This window comes from Pristiophorus japonicus, chromosome 7 (assembly GCF_044704955.1).
Source record: "Pristiophorus japonicus isolate sPriJap1 chromosome 7, sPriJap1.hap1, whole genome shotgun sequence".
Classification (NCBI taxonomy): domain Eukaryota; kingdom Metazoa; phylum Chordata; class Chondrichthyes; family Pristiophoridae; genus Pristiophorus; species Pristiophorus japonicus.
Genome location: NC_091983.1, coordinates 175,273,072 through 175,291,693, shown reverse-complemented (window position 1 = coordinate 175,291,693; position 18,622 = coordinate 175,273,072). Strand labels below are relative to the sequence as shown.

General features: G+C 45.2%; 1 protein-coding gene across 3 annotated transcripts in view; it reads right to left on the bottom strand.

Moving 5' to 3' along the window:
* The window catches only part of lca5 (lebercilin LCA5), a 171,803-nt gene extending 155,574 nt beyond the window's left edge, over positions 1 to 16,229 (bottom strand). For all 3 annotated transcript variants that reach the window (XM_070885585.1, XM_070885583.1, XM_070885582.1), the window contains exons 1-2: positions 15,518 to 16,229; positions 11,973 to 12,371 (exon numbers count right to left, since the gene is read on the bottom strand). In XM_070885585.1, the coding sequence (XP_070741686.1) occupies positions 11,973 to 12,336 (364 nt within the window). In that variant the 5' untranslated portion in view covers positions 12,337 to 12,371; positions 15,518 to 16,229. The remainder of the gene's footprint in view (positions 1 to 11,972; positions 12,372 to 15,517) is intronic.
* Between the last annotated feature and the right edge of the window lie 2,393 nt (positions 16,230 to 18,622).

The following is an 18,622-nucleotide window of genomic DNA, read 5'->3' as shown; positions in this document are numbered from 1 at the left end:
CTCAAAGGCTCCCTGGTAAAGTACGACATCACCACTGACACCCGAGGGACCCTGGCCGAAGATCGCCCGAGGTGGAGAAAGTGCATCCGGGAGGGCGTTGAGCTCTTCGAGTCTCAACGCAAAGAGCGTGAAGAGGTCAAGCGCAGAGAGCGGAAGGAGCGCGCGGCAAACCAGCCCCACCCACCCCTTCCCTCGACGAATGTCTGTCCCATCTGTGACAGGGTCTGTGGCTCTCGTATTGGACTGTTCAGCCATCAGAGAACTCACTTTGGGACTGGAAGCAAGTCTTCCTCGATTCCAAGGGACTGCCTATGATGATGATGATGATTGTTTTGTCATCTTAATCTTGATTTTGTGTCTTTCAAATGTGCCGTAATGTGCACTTCTCCACTTCTTCAGTAGGCAGATTGGAAGCACTTTAGTGAGACAAGGCCAAATCATTCAGCTACTTTATTTAGCAAGCCCAAGAGAATGTACAGAATGACGGTTATATCCAAAACCAGAGAAAGTGGACGGGCATCATATGCCCCTCCACTACAGCGGCATCACTGGAGAAGCCTGGCAACAACTTGCATATTTTAAATGTCAAGCTTTATTTTGAATTTTTCTTTAAAGTTAAGACAAATTTGAACAAAATATTTTAACTTTATTTCCACTCCAAATCTACCAAGCATTTGTCCTCAGAGCAGAGATGGGGAATACTGTGTTCCTAACACAGATGAGACTGCACACACAGGGAGGTTAAAGTAACAGTGACCTCAGTCTTTATTAAGACACTCCAGAGTAAGGAACAGGCCTTAGGGGCCGACTTATATACAGTGCTCCCAAGGGATACTGGGATCCCTTGGGACTTCAGGGGATGCGCTCCCTGGTGGCGGAACATGGGAGTGCATACTTTACAGATACACAACATCACTCCCCCCGCCAAAGTCAAAGTGAAAACTATTTACATGAGGCGGTCGGGAGCCTTTCTTTCCCTGGTGGACCACCTCGGTACAAATGTCTGTTCTGGTGCGTTGGCTGTGCCCTCGCTGGGCTGGCATGTTGTTGGTCCTGCAGGGCTGCTGGATGAGCCTGGCCTTGCTGGGCTGTTGGGCGTGATGGGTTTGATTTCCTGGTCCGGCGTGGTGTCGCTGATCCTTTGGGTGTGTGTTGTGGGCTTGAAAAAGGTGGTGTCTGCTGTAGGTTGTTCAGGGCAGTCTGTGAACTGCAGCCTTGTTTGGTCCAGGTGCTTTCTGCAAATTTGTCCATTGTCTAGTTTGACTACAAGCTATCACCATGCCCACGATCCACTTGGGACCATGTCCGTAGTTTAGCACATACACAGGGTCATTCAGATCAATTTCCCATGACACAGTGGCGCGACCATCGTTTACATTTTGTTGCTGCCGCCTGCTCTCTAACTGATCATGCAGGTTGGGGTGAACCAGCGAGAGTCTGGTTTTAAGTGTCTTTTTCATCCGTAGCTCAGCCGGGGGCACCCCTGTGAGCAAGTCGGGTCTCGTGCGGTAGCTGAACAGTACTCGGGACAGGCGGGTTCGGAGTGAGCCTTCTGTGACTCGTTTAAGACTCTGTTTGATTGTTTGTACTGCCCGCTCTGCCTGCACATTGGAGGCTGGTTTAAACGGTGCCGAGGTGACATGTTTGATCCCATTGCGGGTCATGAATTTTTTTTAATTCGGCACTTGTGAAACATGGCCCATTGTCACTGACCAGTATGGCAGTGGCTGTGGCAGTGCTCCCCGACATTAGTTCACATTCAATCCATTTTGAAAAAGCATCCACCATCACCAGGAACATTTTCCCGAGAAACGGGCCCGCATAGTCGACATGGATCCTCGACCATGGTTTGGAGGGCCAGGACCACAAATTTAGTGCTGCCTCTCTGGGCGCGTTGCTCAACTGAGCATACATGCTGCATTGCCGTACACAGGACTCCAAGTCAGAGTCGATACCGGGCCACCATACTTGGGATCTGGCTATCGCTTTCATCATTACTATACCCGGGTGTGTGCTGTGGAGATCAGAGATGAATGTCTCCCTGCCCTTTTTGGGTAACACTACGTGGTTACCCCACAACAGGCAGTCTGCCTGAATGGACAGCTCAGTCCTTTCACCGCTGGAACGGCTTGATTAGCTCTTGCATTTCAACGGGGATGCTGGCCCAGCTCCCATGCAGTACACAGTATTTTACTAGGGACAGCAGAGGATCTTGGCTGGTACAAGTCCTAATCTGGCGGGCCGTGACAGGTGACTTATCATTTTCAAACGCTTCCATGACCATCAACAAGTCTGCGGGCTGCGCCACCATCAACAAGTTTGCAGGCTGTGCCATTTCCACCCCCGTGGTGGGCAATGGTAGCCAACTGAGAGCATCCGCACAGTTCTCGGTGCCTGGCCTGTGGCGGATTGTAAAGTTATATAAAGGTGGGCACTCGCGCTGAGACATTAGTATTTATCCCCTTGTTTTCAGCGAACAGGGATATGATGGGCTTGTGATCGGTTTCCAGCTCAAATTTGAGGCCAAACAGGTACTGATGCATTTTCTTTACCCCGAACACACACGCTAATGCCTCTCTCTCAATCATGCTGTCGGCCCTCTCAGCCTTAGACAAGCTCCTGGAGGCATAGGCGACAGGTTGCAACTTCCCCGCAACGTTAGCTTGTTGTAATACACATCCGACTCCATACGACGACACATCACATGTTAGCACAAGTCTTTTACAGGGGTTATACAATACAAGCAGCTTGTTGGAGCATAAAATGTTTCTGGCTTTCTCAAAAGCAATTACTTGTTTTTTTTCCCCATACCCAGTTCTCACCTTTACGCAATAACACATGTAGGGGCTCTAAGAGGGTGCTTAACCCCGGTAGGAAGTTACCAAAATAGTTGAAGAGTCCCAGGAACGACCGCAGCTCCGTGACGTTCTGTGGCCTGGGCGCATTCCCGATAGCCTCTGTCTTGGCGTCTGTGGGCCGAATGCCGTCCGCCGCGATCTTGCTCCCCAGAAATTCCACTTCTGTTGCCATGAAGACGCATTTCGACCTTTTCAGCCGCAGCCCTACGTGATTCAGTCGCTGGAGGACCACCTCCAGGTTTTGTAGGTGATCGATGGTGTCCCGACCCGTGACCAATATGTCGTCCTGAAAAACCACCGTGCGGGGTACCGACTTGAGTAGGCTCTCCATGTTTCTCTGGAAGATCGCTGAAGCTGACCGAATTCCAAACGGGCATCTGCTGTAGATGAACAGTCCCTTGTACGTGTTGATGCAGGTGAGGCGCTTCGAAGACTCCATCAGCTCCTGCGTCATGTTGGCCGAAGTCAGGTCGAGCTTGGTGAACGTCTTGCCTCCTACCAGCGTCGCAAATAGGTCGTCTGCCTTAGGTAGTGGGTATTGGTCCTGTAGCGAGAAACGATTAATAGTTACATTATAATCGCCGCAAATCCTGACCGTGCCATCACTTTTGAGTACTGGAACAATTGGGCTGGCCCACTCGCTGAATTCCACTGGGGAGATGATGCCCTCGCGTTGCAGCCTGTCCAGCTTGATTTCCACTCTCTCCCTCATCACATTAAGTACCGCTCGCACCTTGTGGTGAATGGGTCGTGCCTCTGGCACCTTCGTCCCGCAAAAGTTTCCAATGCCTGGCTCAAAAAGGGAAGGAAATTTGTTAAGAACCTGGGTACATGAGGCCTCATCGACATGTGATAGCACTCGGATGTCATCCCAGTTCCAGCAGATTTTGCCCAGCCAGTTCCTTCCAAGCAGTGTGGGGCCATCGCCCGGGACAATCCAGAGTGGCAGTTCGTGCACCGTGTCCTTGTAGGTGACCTTGACCATGGCGCTGCCCATGACAATGATAAGCTCTTTGGTGTACGTTCTCAGTTTCATGTGGATGGGGCTCAGGGCTGGTCTGAGTGCCTTGTTGCATTACAGTCTCTCGAACATCTTTTTACTCATGACGGATTGGCTAGCGCCAGTGTCCAGTTCCATGGCTACGGGTAAGCCATTCAATTTTACATTTTGCATTGTAGGTGGACATTTCGTCGAAAATCTGTGCACCCCATGTACTTCAGCATCGGCCTCCTCTCTCTGAGGCTCGAAATTGCTTTGATCCAACATGGACCGATCTTCCTCTGCCACGTGGTAGTTAGCAGGTTTTGCAAAGCTTGCAGCTCGACTGCAAGCTCGTTGGAGGTGCCCCATTGTTCCACAGCTCTTGCAAACATACCCTTTGAAGCGGCATGAATTGGCTGAATGGAAGCCTCCACAACGCCAACAAGGTGTGAATTGCCTTGCATTCATCCTTTGTTGCGGACTCTGGGTCACCTGAGGCCTGCTGGCAGTTGCAGACTCGTGGTTTCTGCCCTGTACATTTCTGCTCGCAAACACAGTTCCAGTTAATTTCTGAACATTGCTAGCACTTGTGTGCTGAGAGATTTGTTTGGTGTTATCACTGGTGGACATAAACGCCTGTGCTATCGCAATGGCCTTACTGAGGGTCGGTGTCTCTACAGTCAAAATGGATGGACTCGTGGCCAATGCCCAGTACAAAAAAGTCTCTGAGCATTTGCTCCAGGTAGCCATCAAGCTCACATTGTCCTGCAAGTCGCTTTATCTCGGCGACATAGCTCGCCACTTCCTGACCTTCAGATCGCTGGCATGTGTAGAACTGATACCTCGCCATCAGCACGCTCTCCCTCGGGTTAAGATGCTCCCGAACCAGTGTACACAGCTCCTCATATGACTTATCTGTGGGTTTCACCGGAGCCAGAAGATTCTTCATGAGGCTGTCGGTCATCAGACCACGAGGAGGACCGCTCTCCTTTTTGCAGCGCTTCCTTCTCCGTCCAGCTCGTTGGCTACAAAGTACTGGTCTAGCCATTCGACATCGGCTTCCCAATCCTCACCCTCCGAGAACTTCTCCAGGATGCCCACAGTTTACTGCATCTTTGTGTTGGATTCGTATACTCGTCGCCAGTTATTGTGTTCCTAACACAGATGAGACTGCACACAGGGAGGTTAAAGTAACAGTGACCTCAGTCTTTATTAAGACACTCCAGAGTAAGGAACAGGCCTTCGGGGCCGGCTTATATACAATGCTCCCAAGGGATGCTGGGATCACTTGGGACTTCAGGGAATGCGGTCCCTGGTGGCGGAACATGGGAGTGCATGCTTTACAGATACACAACAGGGAGGGTGAATGGAAGATAAAGAAAGAAAAAGGAGAGATGCAAGTACAAGATAGGGAAGTGAGGGAAAGAGCAAAAGGGCGAAAAGGTGGAAGAGATGGAGGTGGGGAGAGAAGAAGAAAGGAAAGGGGAAGTGAATACGCAGCGAGGGTATAAGATAAAACTTACCTGCATGTTGTAATAGTGTTTTGATAATGCTTTTGGTTAATTGTTGTAGGATAAAATTAACTAAAATGTGTGTAAGCTTATGTTCACCATTTTTAAGCAAAGCATCACGGTAGATTAAGCCATTTATTATGTTAACCCTTTTTAAGTAAAGCACGATGGGAGAGCCATTATTATGTTAACCATGTTTTGGTAATTTGCTGAAACAGCTTCATTTAGAACTAGAATGGCCAAGGCCAAATAATAATCAAGATAAAAGTATGCAGCGTGTATCATTTTGTAAAGCCAAGCTCAGTAATGAATTCTGTGACACAGTCTTTGTAAAAGTTCTGAGAGAAGAACTAGAGATAACATAGGTGGTCAGAGGCACAGACTTAGAAAGGTCTACTGTAAGCCTGAGACATCTGCAAACTCTCACAACATATGGGAGGAAAAGGGTATAAAGTAACAGTTATTGGATTTTGGGGGCAGTGCTAACACAGAAGGAAACTGAAGGAGGACTACGGTCAACCGAACACAGCAAGAGACAAGCGCCGCGGTCACTCAGTGGGCTATCGCTGAGGTTTTAGGGAATAGACTGTCAACTATTGCCTTGTTAAGTATTATTTCTTTGTACTGGAAGGAAACTACTTAATAAAATCTGTTGTGCTTATTTACAAAATACCTGCACACAGCATGGTTTGTTGTGGTCACGTACATAAGTCTCTTCTGACAGATATAATAAATCTGACAGATCTAATAAATCTTACAAGAAGGAGGCAATGAGGAAGACCAGAGGGAAAGGAGAAGCAGCAGAGAGGGGAGAAGCAAGGGGAGGAGGGAAGGGAAGGGAGTGAGAAGTGGGAAAAGGACTGAGAGGCGGGTGAGCGAGGGCAGAGAGATGGCGAGGAGGCAAAACGGGGCAGGAAAGAGAGATAGAGAATATGGGAAGGGAGGGGGGAGGAGGAAGGAGAGGGTGGGATTGGAGAGCAAGAGAGACGGAGGGGAGGGGTAGGGAAAAAGAGTATAATGTTCCTGTCTTTACAAAGCAGTGTATCCTTACGACCATAGAAGTTTACAGCACAGAAGGAGCAGGAAGAAAAGGTGCAGAAAGACGGAAGAGGAATGAAAGGAAGGGGGGGGGGGGGGGGAAAGAGGGATCCTAACTGCTAATAACACAATATTGAATTAGCATATATCTTATGGTATGGTATTATTAATACGGTTTTATACATCGATTAAACTTGATATTGCTGACTGCAGCAGATAGACAACAAAAATACTTATCCTGTTACACTTCCTGACACAGATCAAATTAACAGAGACACCTGTGAATTATTCAGTTAAACAAACAGTTCATGATTAAACTTTTGCACGTTGGCATGCTCCAAGTATCTCATTTAGCAGGTAATGTTAGCAACTTCTATTGAGTAAAAGGAATCAATTACATTTTTACAGAAATTACAGGTCTGAAACTGATCAACAGTTTCAGGCCTGAAAGAAACCAATGATTCGCAATAGCAGATGCAACAAAGAATTAGCACAATCCATACAATACAGCACAGAACAACAATCAAGGTATCAATATATAAAAATAACAAATTTGAAATAATTTGAAAGTACAATCACTGAGCGTCAAGTTGTTTAGTATTACAAAAGTTTCTTGTTTATTGGTCTTGACAGAAGTAAAGAAAAGGGAGAATTTGCATTTAAATAGCACTTAAGATCTTAGGACATCCCAAAGTGCTTCACAGCCAATTAATAACTTTTTGAAGGTGTAGTCACTGGTGTAATATAGGGAAACGTAGCAAATGTGTGCATTGCAATGGCCAGAACACCGAGAGAACTCCTCTGCTCTTCTTCGAATGATGCCACAGGATTTTCGAATCTACCCGAGGGGGCAGATGGGCATTTGTTTAATGCCACATCCAAAAGCCAGCCTCTTTAACAATGCAGCACACCCTCAGCACTGCGCTGGTGTCATCCTAGATTATGTGGTCAAGTCTTTAGATTAGGACTTGAACCCACAACCTTCTGATTCAGATGTAAAAGTGCGATCACTGATCCAAAACTGACAAGCAGAGGGAATAAAACTAATCTCAGGGGTACACATCAACCTGAATGCCAATTAAGCTGCATGGAAATATTTGTCAGTATAAAAACTGTCAGATTGACTTGAAACATGAAATCCTGGGATTGTCATATCTCACATAGGGCTGGTCTCATATTTATATATCTTCTAACGGGAAGAAATTGTGCTCGTTTGTGTCTGGCGCACAATGTCCCACCTCACGAACGTTACCGCCCCCAAATGGGGCGCTCTGCAATTTCCCAGCCTAAATGTGATATTTTATATTTATATTTTCTGTTAATTGTTATATGCTACTGTTCCACTGTCCCTTTGCCCCGCTCTCAATACCAATTATTAATACTTTTGTCCTCTGCCTCTCGTATAGTTTATTCCTTTGGTACCTATATTCTGCATTGTTCCCAGCTATGGTTCCTGCTCCTCCCCACTCTTCAAAAATCTCCCTTGCCTCTCAATATTTCACCAACCACCTGACTCTCGTTTGACCACATAATGCAGCTCGAGTCTCCTGGCAACTTCCATTTGCCATCTCTCGTATGTTACTTCCTCTCAGCGCCATCCTTCTTGCACCTTTTAGTAAAAAAAACAATGTATATTCTGGTGAATGTGCACTGCACTACTTCCAAGGCCAGTATGTCCCTTCTATGGTGTGACATCCAGAACTGTACATAGTATTCCAGATGTTGTCCAACCAGAGTTTTATATAGCTGTAGCCCTCTCGATATAAAGGCTAACATTCCATTATTTTTTGTACCTGACCACTACATTTTAATGATCTGTGTACATGGACCCCTACATCTCTTTGGACCTGCACTATTCCTAGTTTTTCACCTTTTAAAAAATACTCGGTTCTATCCATTTTTTTGTCCAAAATGGATGACCTCACACTTACATGTGTTGAAATCCATTTGCCACAGTTTCGTCCACTCACTTAATCGATCAATGTCTCTGTAATTTTATGCTCCAGTCTACACTATGCCAACAATCTTTGTGCCATTGGCAAACTTGGATTTATTGCTCTCTATTGTGTTATCTAAGGTCATTAATAAATATAGTGAATAGTTGAGGCCCCAGCGCAGATCCTTGAAGCACACCACTAGTCATTTCCTTCCAATTTGAGTACAGACCATCATCCCGAATCTGTCTTCTACCACCTAACTGATCTCAACAGGTAAATGATTTGGCTTCAATCCCATAAGCTTTAATTTTAGCTCGCAGTCTCTTATGTGAAACCTTATCGACTACCTTCTGGGAATCCATATAAACTACATCTACATCGACGATTGCGATTTCCTTATTTTCATTTGCATTATTCCCTGAAGCAGTTTTTAAAGGGCCCAACATTACCCTTTTTCTTCCAATTATAAAAACTTTTAGTTTTAATCTGGATATCACTTGCAAGTTTCTTTTCGTATTCCCTTTTGCAGCTCTTATTTTGTTCGATCTTTTTTGTCTTCCTTTGCTGTTCTTTATATCTCTCCCAGTCCTTTGAATTTACACTATTCTTTGCACTTATGTATGCTCGTTCCTTTAGTTTATATTATCTCTCACCTCTTGTCGACCATGGCTGTTTTATTTGGTAAGTAGAGCTCTTGCCACTTAGGAGTATACACTGGTCCTGTATTAAACAAAATTATTTTTAAGCACCTCCCAGGTTCCATCTGTAGTTTTACCAGATAAGTTTTGATCAGTTTGCTGTCATCCGCCTCTTTCTCATCTCGTACCAGCCGTACCAAAATCTAGAATCTTAGTAACTGTGTTACGATTCTCCTTTTCAAACTTAACATTGAATTTGATCATATTATGATGATCGTTAGATAAATCTTCCCTTACTGTTAGGTGAATGAAGTCTGCTTCATTACTCATTACTAAATCTAGTAGAGCCTACCCTCTTGTTGGTTCCAGAACCGATTGCTCCAGAAAACTATTTTGAATGCACTCAAGAAATTCACTATCTTTTTGACTTGAGCTATCCTGCTCTTCCCAGTCGGTATGAATATTGAAGTCTCTCATTAAAATAACTCTGCTTTTGTTACAAGCCTCTCTAATCCCTGAATTAAGACATTCTGCCGTTTAACTTAACACGTTTCTTATTTGTCACTCCTGCTGTAACCACTTTGGTTATTTTGGTATTTCCTTTACCTGGAATATCTATATCATAGAAACATAGAAAATAGATGCAGGAGTAGGCCATTCGGCCCTTCGAGTCTGCACCGCCATTCAATGAGTTCATGACTGAACATGCAACTTCAGTACCCCATTCCTGCTTTCTCGCCATACCCTTTGATTCCCCTAGTAGTAAGGAATACATCGAACTCCTTTTTGAATATATTTAGCGAATTGGCCTCAACAACTTTCTGTGGTAGAGAATTCCACAGGTTCACCACTCTCTGGGTGAAGAAGTTTCTCCTCATCTCGGTCCTAAATGGCTTACCCCATATCCTTAGGCTGTGACCCCTGGTTCTGGACTTCCCCAACATTGGGAACATTCTTCCTGCATCTACCCTGTCTAACACCGTCAGAATTTTAAACGTTTCGATGAGATCCCCTCTCATTCGCCTGAACTCCAGTGAATACAAGCCCAGTTGATCCAGTCTTTCTTCATATGTCAGTCCCGCCATCCCGGGAATCAGTCTGGTGAACCTTTGCTGCACTCCCTCAATAGCAAGAACGTCCTTCCTCAAGTTAGGAGACCAAAACTGTACACAATAATCCAGGTGTGGCCTCACCAACGCCCTGTTCAACTGTAGTAACACCTCCCTGCCCCTGTACTCAAATCCCTTCACTATGAAGGCCAACATGCCATTTGCTTTCTTAACCACCTGCTGCACCTGCATGCCAACCTTCAATGACTGATGTACCATGACACCCAGGTCTCGTTGCACCTCCCCTTTTCCTAATCTGTCACCATTCAGATAATAGTCTGTCTCTCTGTTTTTACCACCAAAGTGGATGACCTCACATTTATCCACATTATACTTCATCTGCCATACATTTGCCCACTCACCTAACCTATCCAAGTCACTCTGCAGCCTCATAGCATCCTCCTCGCAGCTCACACTGCCACCCAACTTAGTGTCATCCGCAAATTTGAAGATACTACATTTAATCCCCTCGTCTAAATCATTAATGTACAATGTAAACAGCTGGGGCCCCAGCACAGAACCTTGCGGTACCCCACTAGTCACTGCCTGCCATTCTGAAAAGTACCCATTTACTCCTACTCTTTGCTTCCTGTCTGTTTGTGACCTGAACTCTGCTCTTATCCCTTTTAAAAAAAATCTTTGAACTATCATTTGTACTATTATTTCTGACTGAGCCCTCCCCCAATTTATTACTTTAAAGTCCTTTTTACCACCCTATTTATCCTTTCTGCTAGGACCTTGGTCGCAGCCCAGTTCAGGTACAGCCCGTCAAAATGGTACAGCTCCCTCCTGTCCCAGTACTGGTGCCAATGTCCCATGAAATGGAACCCCTCCTTCCCACACCACTCCCTTAGCCATGTGTTCACCTTCCTGATCAGTTAGTCCCTCTGCCAACTTGTTGTTGTTGTCTTGTGACTTTTTTGTAGTGTGCTGATTAGAACTGGACACTGTGTTCTGACTAGTGCATTGTAAAGCCTTAAGTGTAACTTCCATAGATTTCTACACTAATGTTTCACTCTATATATCCCAGCATTCTATTAGTTTTTATTTTATTGCTTCATTTGCTTCACTATATTGTCTTGACATTGAAGTACCTAGTCTATTGAATCAGAGACACATCTAATTCAATTCCATTCATTGTAAAGAGGATACATTTTTTGACAAATGTGCACTACTATACACTTATTGGTATTATCATGTAATTTGTCTGCCCAATTGCATAACAGATCTAAAGTTCTGCACATCTTCAGCTGCATCCTCAGCCTCTAATATGCTCTCCCTATTTTAAGGATATCAGAACTATCAAACCGATTTTGTATTCAGTCATTTATGCAAATTACAAACGATAGAGGACCATTGTATTCAACACCTCAGTCAATGTGCAATGTCATTTGGTTCAGGAGTTTATTGATGCACAGAAGAAATATCAAATTGCCAGGAAGCAGTTTTAAAAAGGATATTTTCACTCTTTGTATGTGTACATTGACAGTGCTGGGCAGGTGCATATTTCAGGGATGGTTTGAAGACACAATTATATTCTGCCAATGAGTAAACACTGTCACGGAAGTCTTCTGCAACCCACAGAATGGGATAGCCAAACTTGCACATCTCTCCTGAATATTCTTGGTTTTCCATTTTTTAAACCAACTTCTTGTCCAATCCATATAATACCTGGATTCTTCTAATTAAGTGTCTTTCACATCGAACGTTTTGGACTTTGAAAGTCCAAAAGACAGTAAAATGTAGGAAATTTTCCACTATCTTTTAATCAGTGACATCCTTAAACAGGTCAAGGAACTTCTTCTCCTAAATCAATATAGACTATTTTTGATGACATTATAATGTTCTTCTTGAAAATAATTTTAAATCTACATTTACAAATAAAATGAACACGCTTACCTCGATTATGGATAGGACTGCCAGACTTTTGTTTTACTTGTGCCTTTCTTGTTGGACTAGGAGTTCGAGATCTGGAGTTTTCTGAGCAACACGGATCAGATGTATATGATGAATTATCATAATCATCTGAATAATAGGAGTCACTATTTTTATCATAGTCCATGTTCTTTTTAGTTTTCCCTTGATCTCCTATTGCATTCTCACTGCTTTGAGTCGATTTGCTTTTCTTGTCTTTATCATTAAACATGTTATCACCATTTGTTACAAACTTTCTTCGTGTGCTATCTCTACCAGAGTGTAGACTTCTTTCAACTTCTGAATCTACTGTAATGTCTTCGTCACTGTATCCATTTCGGGAATCCATGTTGGTTCTAGGCAGCTCTCATCCACAACTTTTGGCTTAAAGAAAATAAAAATAAGCCATTTTTCAGCACATTTAATGCAATCCTTTACATGCTTGTCAAAGTAAGATATTTCAGTCCTAGGAATTGGAACTGTTCCCTCTTTTTGCCTATTACTGTAAATAGCCTTATGAACCAGGTACAGCACAGAACTCCCCAACCCCCTCCCACAAGGAACCACTCATCAGCATTCCCAACTTTACCTGTGTTATTACCCTATATTCCATTTTGCACAACAGCTATTCTATGGACAGTCTGAATAAGATGGCTGAAACATGATAAAATTATAGTCACTTTCGTGTTTATAATCTTTCCATTTAGGACCCTCAACAGCAATCAATGAGTAAAGATTTTACTCTGTCTGGTAAGGATCAAACCCAACAAATACCAACAGAAATGTTCTCTAGGGATTGATATTGAAACATACTGTTGAAGAAGTCAAGGTTTGATGACTGCTAATATTGAAGTACAAGACGAGGAAGAGTAATAAAATCACAGGGGTCTAAATTTCAGAGAAGCAAGTTATAAATCAAACGTCAAACATATGATCAATACAACAATTGTTGATGAAATATTGTACAACACATTGAATCATAAAATGACAATTTTCCAACTACAATTAAAGATTTAACTGTGTTAGAGCCAGGACTTCTAGAGTAGACAGAAAAGCACTTGTATTCAGGACTTACAAATAACAATTTTCCTGCACTGCATTATGCTGTTAATACAAATATAGAACTAATGTTTTTTTAATGCTTTTTTTGACACTGAACCTCTCTCTGCCAAACCATTCTCTTGGTTAGTAACTAGCATAAAAAAAGCACCAAAGTGTTTTTTTTTAAATAATATGCATAGAGAAGGAAGTTCACTTGATACCGAGCTGAAGATTGCACTGCAGCCCTACTAAGTACCCTAGGAAACTGTTATTCAGATTATTTTTATTTTTCTGCATAACAACAACTTGCATTTATATAGTGTCTTTAACGTGGTAAAATGTCCCAGGGTGCTTCACAGGAGCGTTATCAAACAAAATTTGACATAGAGCCACGTAAAGAGATATTAGTACAGGTGATCAAAACCTTGGTCAGAGATAGGTTTTAAGGAGCATCTTAAAAGGAGGAGAGGTGGAGATGCGGCGAGGTTAAGAGAGTGAATTGCAGAACTTAGGACCTAGGCAGCTAAAGATACAGCCACCAATGGTGAGCCGATGGAAATCAGGGATGCAAGATGCCAGAATTGTAGGAGCGCAGAAATCGCGGATGGCTATAGGGCTGAAGGAGGTTGCAGAGATAGAATCATAGAAATTTACAGCACGGAAGGAGGCCATTTTGGCCCATCGTGTCCGTGCCAGCCGACCAAGAGCTAACCAGCCTAATCCCACTTTCCAGCTCTTGGTCCATAGCCCTGTAGATTACGGCACTTCAAGTGCACAGCCAAGTATCTTTTAAATGTGGTGAGGGTTTTTGCCTCTACCACCCTTTCAGGCAGTGAGTTCCAGGCCCCACCATCCTCAGGGTGAAGAAATTTCCCCTCATATCTTCTCTAAACCTCACCCCAATTACTTTAAATCTAAGCTCCCTAGTTGTTGACCACTCTGCCAAGGGAAACAGGTCCTTCCTATCCACTCTATCCAGGCCCCTCATAATTTTATACACCTCAATCAGGTCTCCCTCAGCCTCCTCTGTTCCAAAGAAAACAGACCCAGCATCTCCAATCTTTCCTCATAGCCAAAATTCTCCAGTCCAGGCAACATTCTTGTAAATCTGCTCTGCACATCTTTCCTGTAATGTGGTGGCCAGAACTGCACACAGTACTCCAGCTGCGGCCTAACCAGTATTTTATACAGTTCAAGCATAACCTCTTTGCTCTTGTATTCCATGCCTTGACTAATAAATGCAAGTATTATATATGCCGCCTTAACCACCTTATCTACCTGGCCTGCTACCTTCAGGGATCGGTGGACCTGCACTCCAAGGTCCCTTTGTCCCTCTACACTTTTCAGTGTCGTACCATTTAATGTGTATTTCCTTGCCTTGTTAGACCTCCCCAAATGCATTACCTCACACTTATCCGGATTGAATTCCATTTGGCACTGTTCTGGTGCTCTCTTGTCCCTCAATTTCAAGATATGTGAACGTACTCTATACAAAAGCAGTTGATGCTATTTGATGCTTCTATTCAAAAATAAGTCTTCCAATGTCTCCAGTTTAAAATTCTGATCCTCGTGTTTAAATCCCTTTATGGCCTTACCCTATCTCTAGCTCTACAACTCCACAACTGCTTGTTCCTCTCACTCTGGCTTCTTATGCAACCCCCCTCGCTTCGCCTCACCATTGGAGGCTGTGCATTTACCCATCTAAGCCGCAATATCCCTCGGCCCCTTCACCACCCTCTCCTCCATTAAGATCCCCCTTAAAGCACACCTCTTTTGGTTACCCCTGCTAATATCTCCTTCTTAGGCTCAACGTCCATTTTTGTCAAATTACACCATTGTTTTCCATGTAAAAGGTGCGATACAAATGCAAGTTGTGAGTTGAAAACTTAGAACCGCCTCAGAAAAGATGTTATTTTCAGTTATGATTTGAATGTGAACATTGGTATTGTATATTTTGCAATCGTTTCTAACAACCCCTGCTTTGAAGAATCCCAAAAGTAGCAACACTAGCTTGGTCAATCCTTTCTCCTGTCATCTGCAGCTGGACGGCACCTGTTTATCTGAATGAGCACGGGCAACACAGTAGACTATAGTGTAGGGCACGATCAGCGAGTGACAGTATACAGAGTGCCTGAGGTTTGCACATGCCGTCAGAAAGAAGCATTGAACAAAACTAAAATGGTTCCAACATTTCTGGAGAATTCCGCTGTAACCCCGCTCCTGCGTTTGTTCCGAACCGGTGGAAAAGCAACACTCGGAGAATGAAAGTTACCTACCAGTTTTTGGATCAACCGGAAGAAACTAAAAAAAATAAAATGACAGGGCTAGCTAACTTACAATTGTATCAATAAAATAATTCCTCAACATGCCGGCGGTAGCCAAAGGAACCGCACTTCTCATGTTTACAAGTAACATTTCTGCAACATTACAACCTACAGGAGTTAATCAACAAAAGCCGATGATAGCTTAATAAACATAAAATCACTTACACAACTAAGCTTCAGAATTGAGTAGACCAGTTGCAGATTTGCGAGTCTTTGTTTTTAAAAGCATCAAATTATTCAAATCACTAAGAAACCAGCAGAGCTCAAATCCCCCAGCCTCCCCGAGGACAGCCCAGCCCGGACACGTTGCACCCTCGGGGCGTCGCGTCAATAATAAAACAACAAACTCCTGTGAGCAGCCGAATCTCAGGCTCCGAGTCACGGCCGTGGTGCCCTGCCGGAGCTCGGCCTGATTCCAGCCACGGCGGCCCCTGCTCCGGCCAAGCCCTGGGCCTGGGGGGGAAAAAGCCCACACGGGGGGGTTACTTACAGAGACCGGGGCCGGCCCTCAACCCGCTAAAATAAAAACCTGGCTCTCCCTCCCTCCAGGCCTTAAAGTGCCGGGACGGGCAGCACGATCCTCCGCTACCCGCAATTGCTTTGTGCCGGGCGCCGCTTTCGCTCGGCCGAGTCCGCCTGCGCCGCCGTTGCTCTGGGTGACCCGCTCGCGCGCGCTCTCTCGGACGTTGCTCTGGGTGACCCGCGCGCGCTCTCGGCCGTTGCCCTGGGTGACCCGATCGCGCGCGCTCTCGGCCGTTGCTCTGGGTGACCCGATCGCGCGCGCTCTCGGCCGTTGCCCTGGGTGACCCGATCGCGCGCGCTCTCGGCCGTTGCCCCTGGGTGACCCGATCGCGCGCGCTCTCGGCCGTTGCCCTGGGTGACCCGATCGCGCGCGCTCTCGGCCGTTGCTCTGGGTGACCCGATCGCGCGCGCTCTCGGCCGTTGCCCTGGGTGACCCGATCGCGCGCGCTCTCGGCCGTTGCCCTGGGTGACCCGATCGCGCGCGCTCTCGGCCGTTGCCCTGGGTGACCCGATCGCGCGCGCTCTCGGCCGTTGCTCTGGGTGACCCGATCGCGCGCGCGCCCCTCACCGGGAATATTTACAGCCGGGAACCAGGGTAACCGGAGCAAGCCACGACGGCGTACGTAACTCGGAAAAATAAAATACTGGAAAACACTCAGCAGTATCCGTGCAGAGAACTGGAGTGTTTTTGTGGATTAGGTTATAAAGTTGCCTGTGTTTTCCAATTAGCTGTGCCCCCTCCATAAAGTGTTCATTTTTCCATTACCCCCAAGCTCAACCCCTGGCCCTCTCTGTATTTCTCATCTACATACTGCCTCTAGGCTGCAACATCCGAAAACAGCATCAATTTCCACATGTACTAATGACACCCAGCGCCACCTCAATACCACTTCTCTCGATCCCTCCACGGTCTCTAAATTGTCAGACTGTTCAACATCCAGTTCTGGATGAACAGAAATGTTATCCTATTGAATATTGAGAAGACCAAAGCCATTGTTTTTGGTCCCTGCCACAAACTCCATTCCCTAGCTACTGACTCCATCTCTCTCCCCAACTCCTGTCTGAGGACCAACGAGACTGTTGCAACCTTGGTGTCATATTTCACACTGAAATGATCTTTCAACCACATATCGCAGCATAACTAAAACTGCCTATTTCTACCTCTATAACATCGTCCGTCCCTACCCTTGCCTCAATTCACCCGCTGCTGAAGTTAACTCTAGACTTGACTATTCCAACGCACTCCTGGCTGGCCTCCTACATTCTAGCCTACGTAAAATAGAGGTGATCCAAAACTCAGCTGCCCATGTCCTAACTCACACCATGTCCCCCGCTCACCTATCACCACTGTGCTCGCTGACCTACATTGGCTTCTGGTTAAGCAATGCCTCGATTTTAAAATTCTCATCCTTGTTTTCAAATCCCTCAATGGCCTCGCTCCTCCCTATCTCTGTAATCTCCTCCAGCCCCACAACCCCCGAGATGTCTGCGCTCCACTAATTCTGTTCTCTTGAGCATCCCTGATTATAATCACTCAACCATTGGTGGCCGTGCCTTCTGTTGCTAAGGCCCTCAGCTCTGGAAGTCCCTGTCTAAACCTCATCCGCCTCTCTATCTCTCTTTCCTCCTTCAAGACGCTCCTTAAAACCTACCTCTTTGACCCAGCTTTTGGTCACCTGCCCCAATTTCTCCTTATGAGGCTCGGTGTCAAATTTTTTATCTCATAATAATCCTGTGAAGCACCTTGTGACATTTCACTACATTAAAGGCACTACATAAATACAAGTTGTTGTTGTTGGTTTGATGACACTGGGGCAACTCCAGTGTCTCCTTATAGTTTTAATATAAAAAAGCCTCTCTCCAGAGAGAAACTCAGAGTTCATGTTTCAGGTCGATGACCTTTCATCAGAACTGTCCCTGTAGCAGAGAGTTGTCAAATTGGGGTCAGCGAGGGGCTTCGCCAAATCAACAGATTTCTATGCTTAGGAATGTTATGTCTTCAGATGCTCTGATAATGACTCCACGAGGCAATGTATTGTACTTGAACTGTCGTGACCTTAGTCCATTTAATGTAACTCCAGAGTGAGGATCACACATGGTGGCCTGCCTTTTATACTAGGCCTGGCACACCTGTATAGGTAACCTACAAGTCTCCCACTGCAGTGCCCTTTGGTGGCACACCTTAGTGACCATACGGCTGGTGTACAAGTTTCCCATGGTAGTGCCCTCTGGTGGCACATCATATGTAATAGTACAAGCAGTAAACATGTTTGGATACATGACAAGGAACATTTGAAAATGACCAGCAGGAAAAGACCAGCTGGTCCATAATGTGTGGCTACACACTTCCTTGCCCAACAGCCATGTAATCTCCAGGGAGAGGCAAAGCAAACAGAAAAAGAAACCCAGTGCCAAAAAGGGAAAACAAATCTGGAAAATTCCTCTCCAACCCCAACAGGCAATATTTTCAGAAGCTACACAGTCAGCTTCTATATGGCAAAAGCAAAATACTGCGGATGCTGGAATCTGAAATAAAAATAGAAAATGCTGGAAATACTCAGCGGGTCAGGCAGCATCTGTGGAGAGAAAAACAGAGTTAACGTTTCAGGTCGATGACCCTTCATCAGAACTGGTGAATATTCAAAAAGAACAGATCTTAATGAGCACTGAAAGGGGGAGGGGAAGAAAGAACAAAAGGGAAGGTCTGTGATAGGGTGGAAGGCAGGGGAGATTAGAGAGACAAAAGGA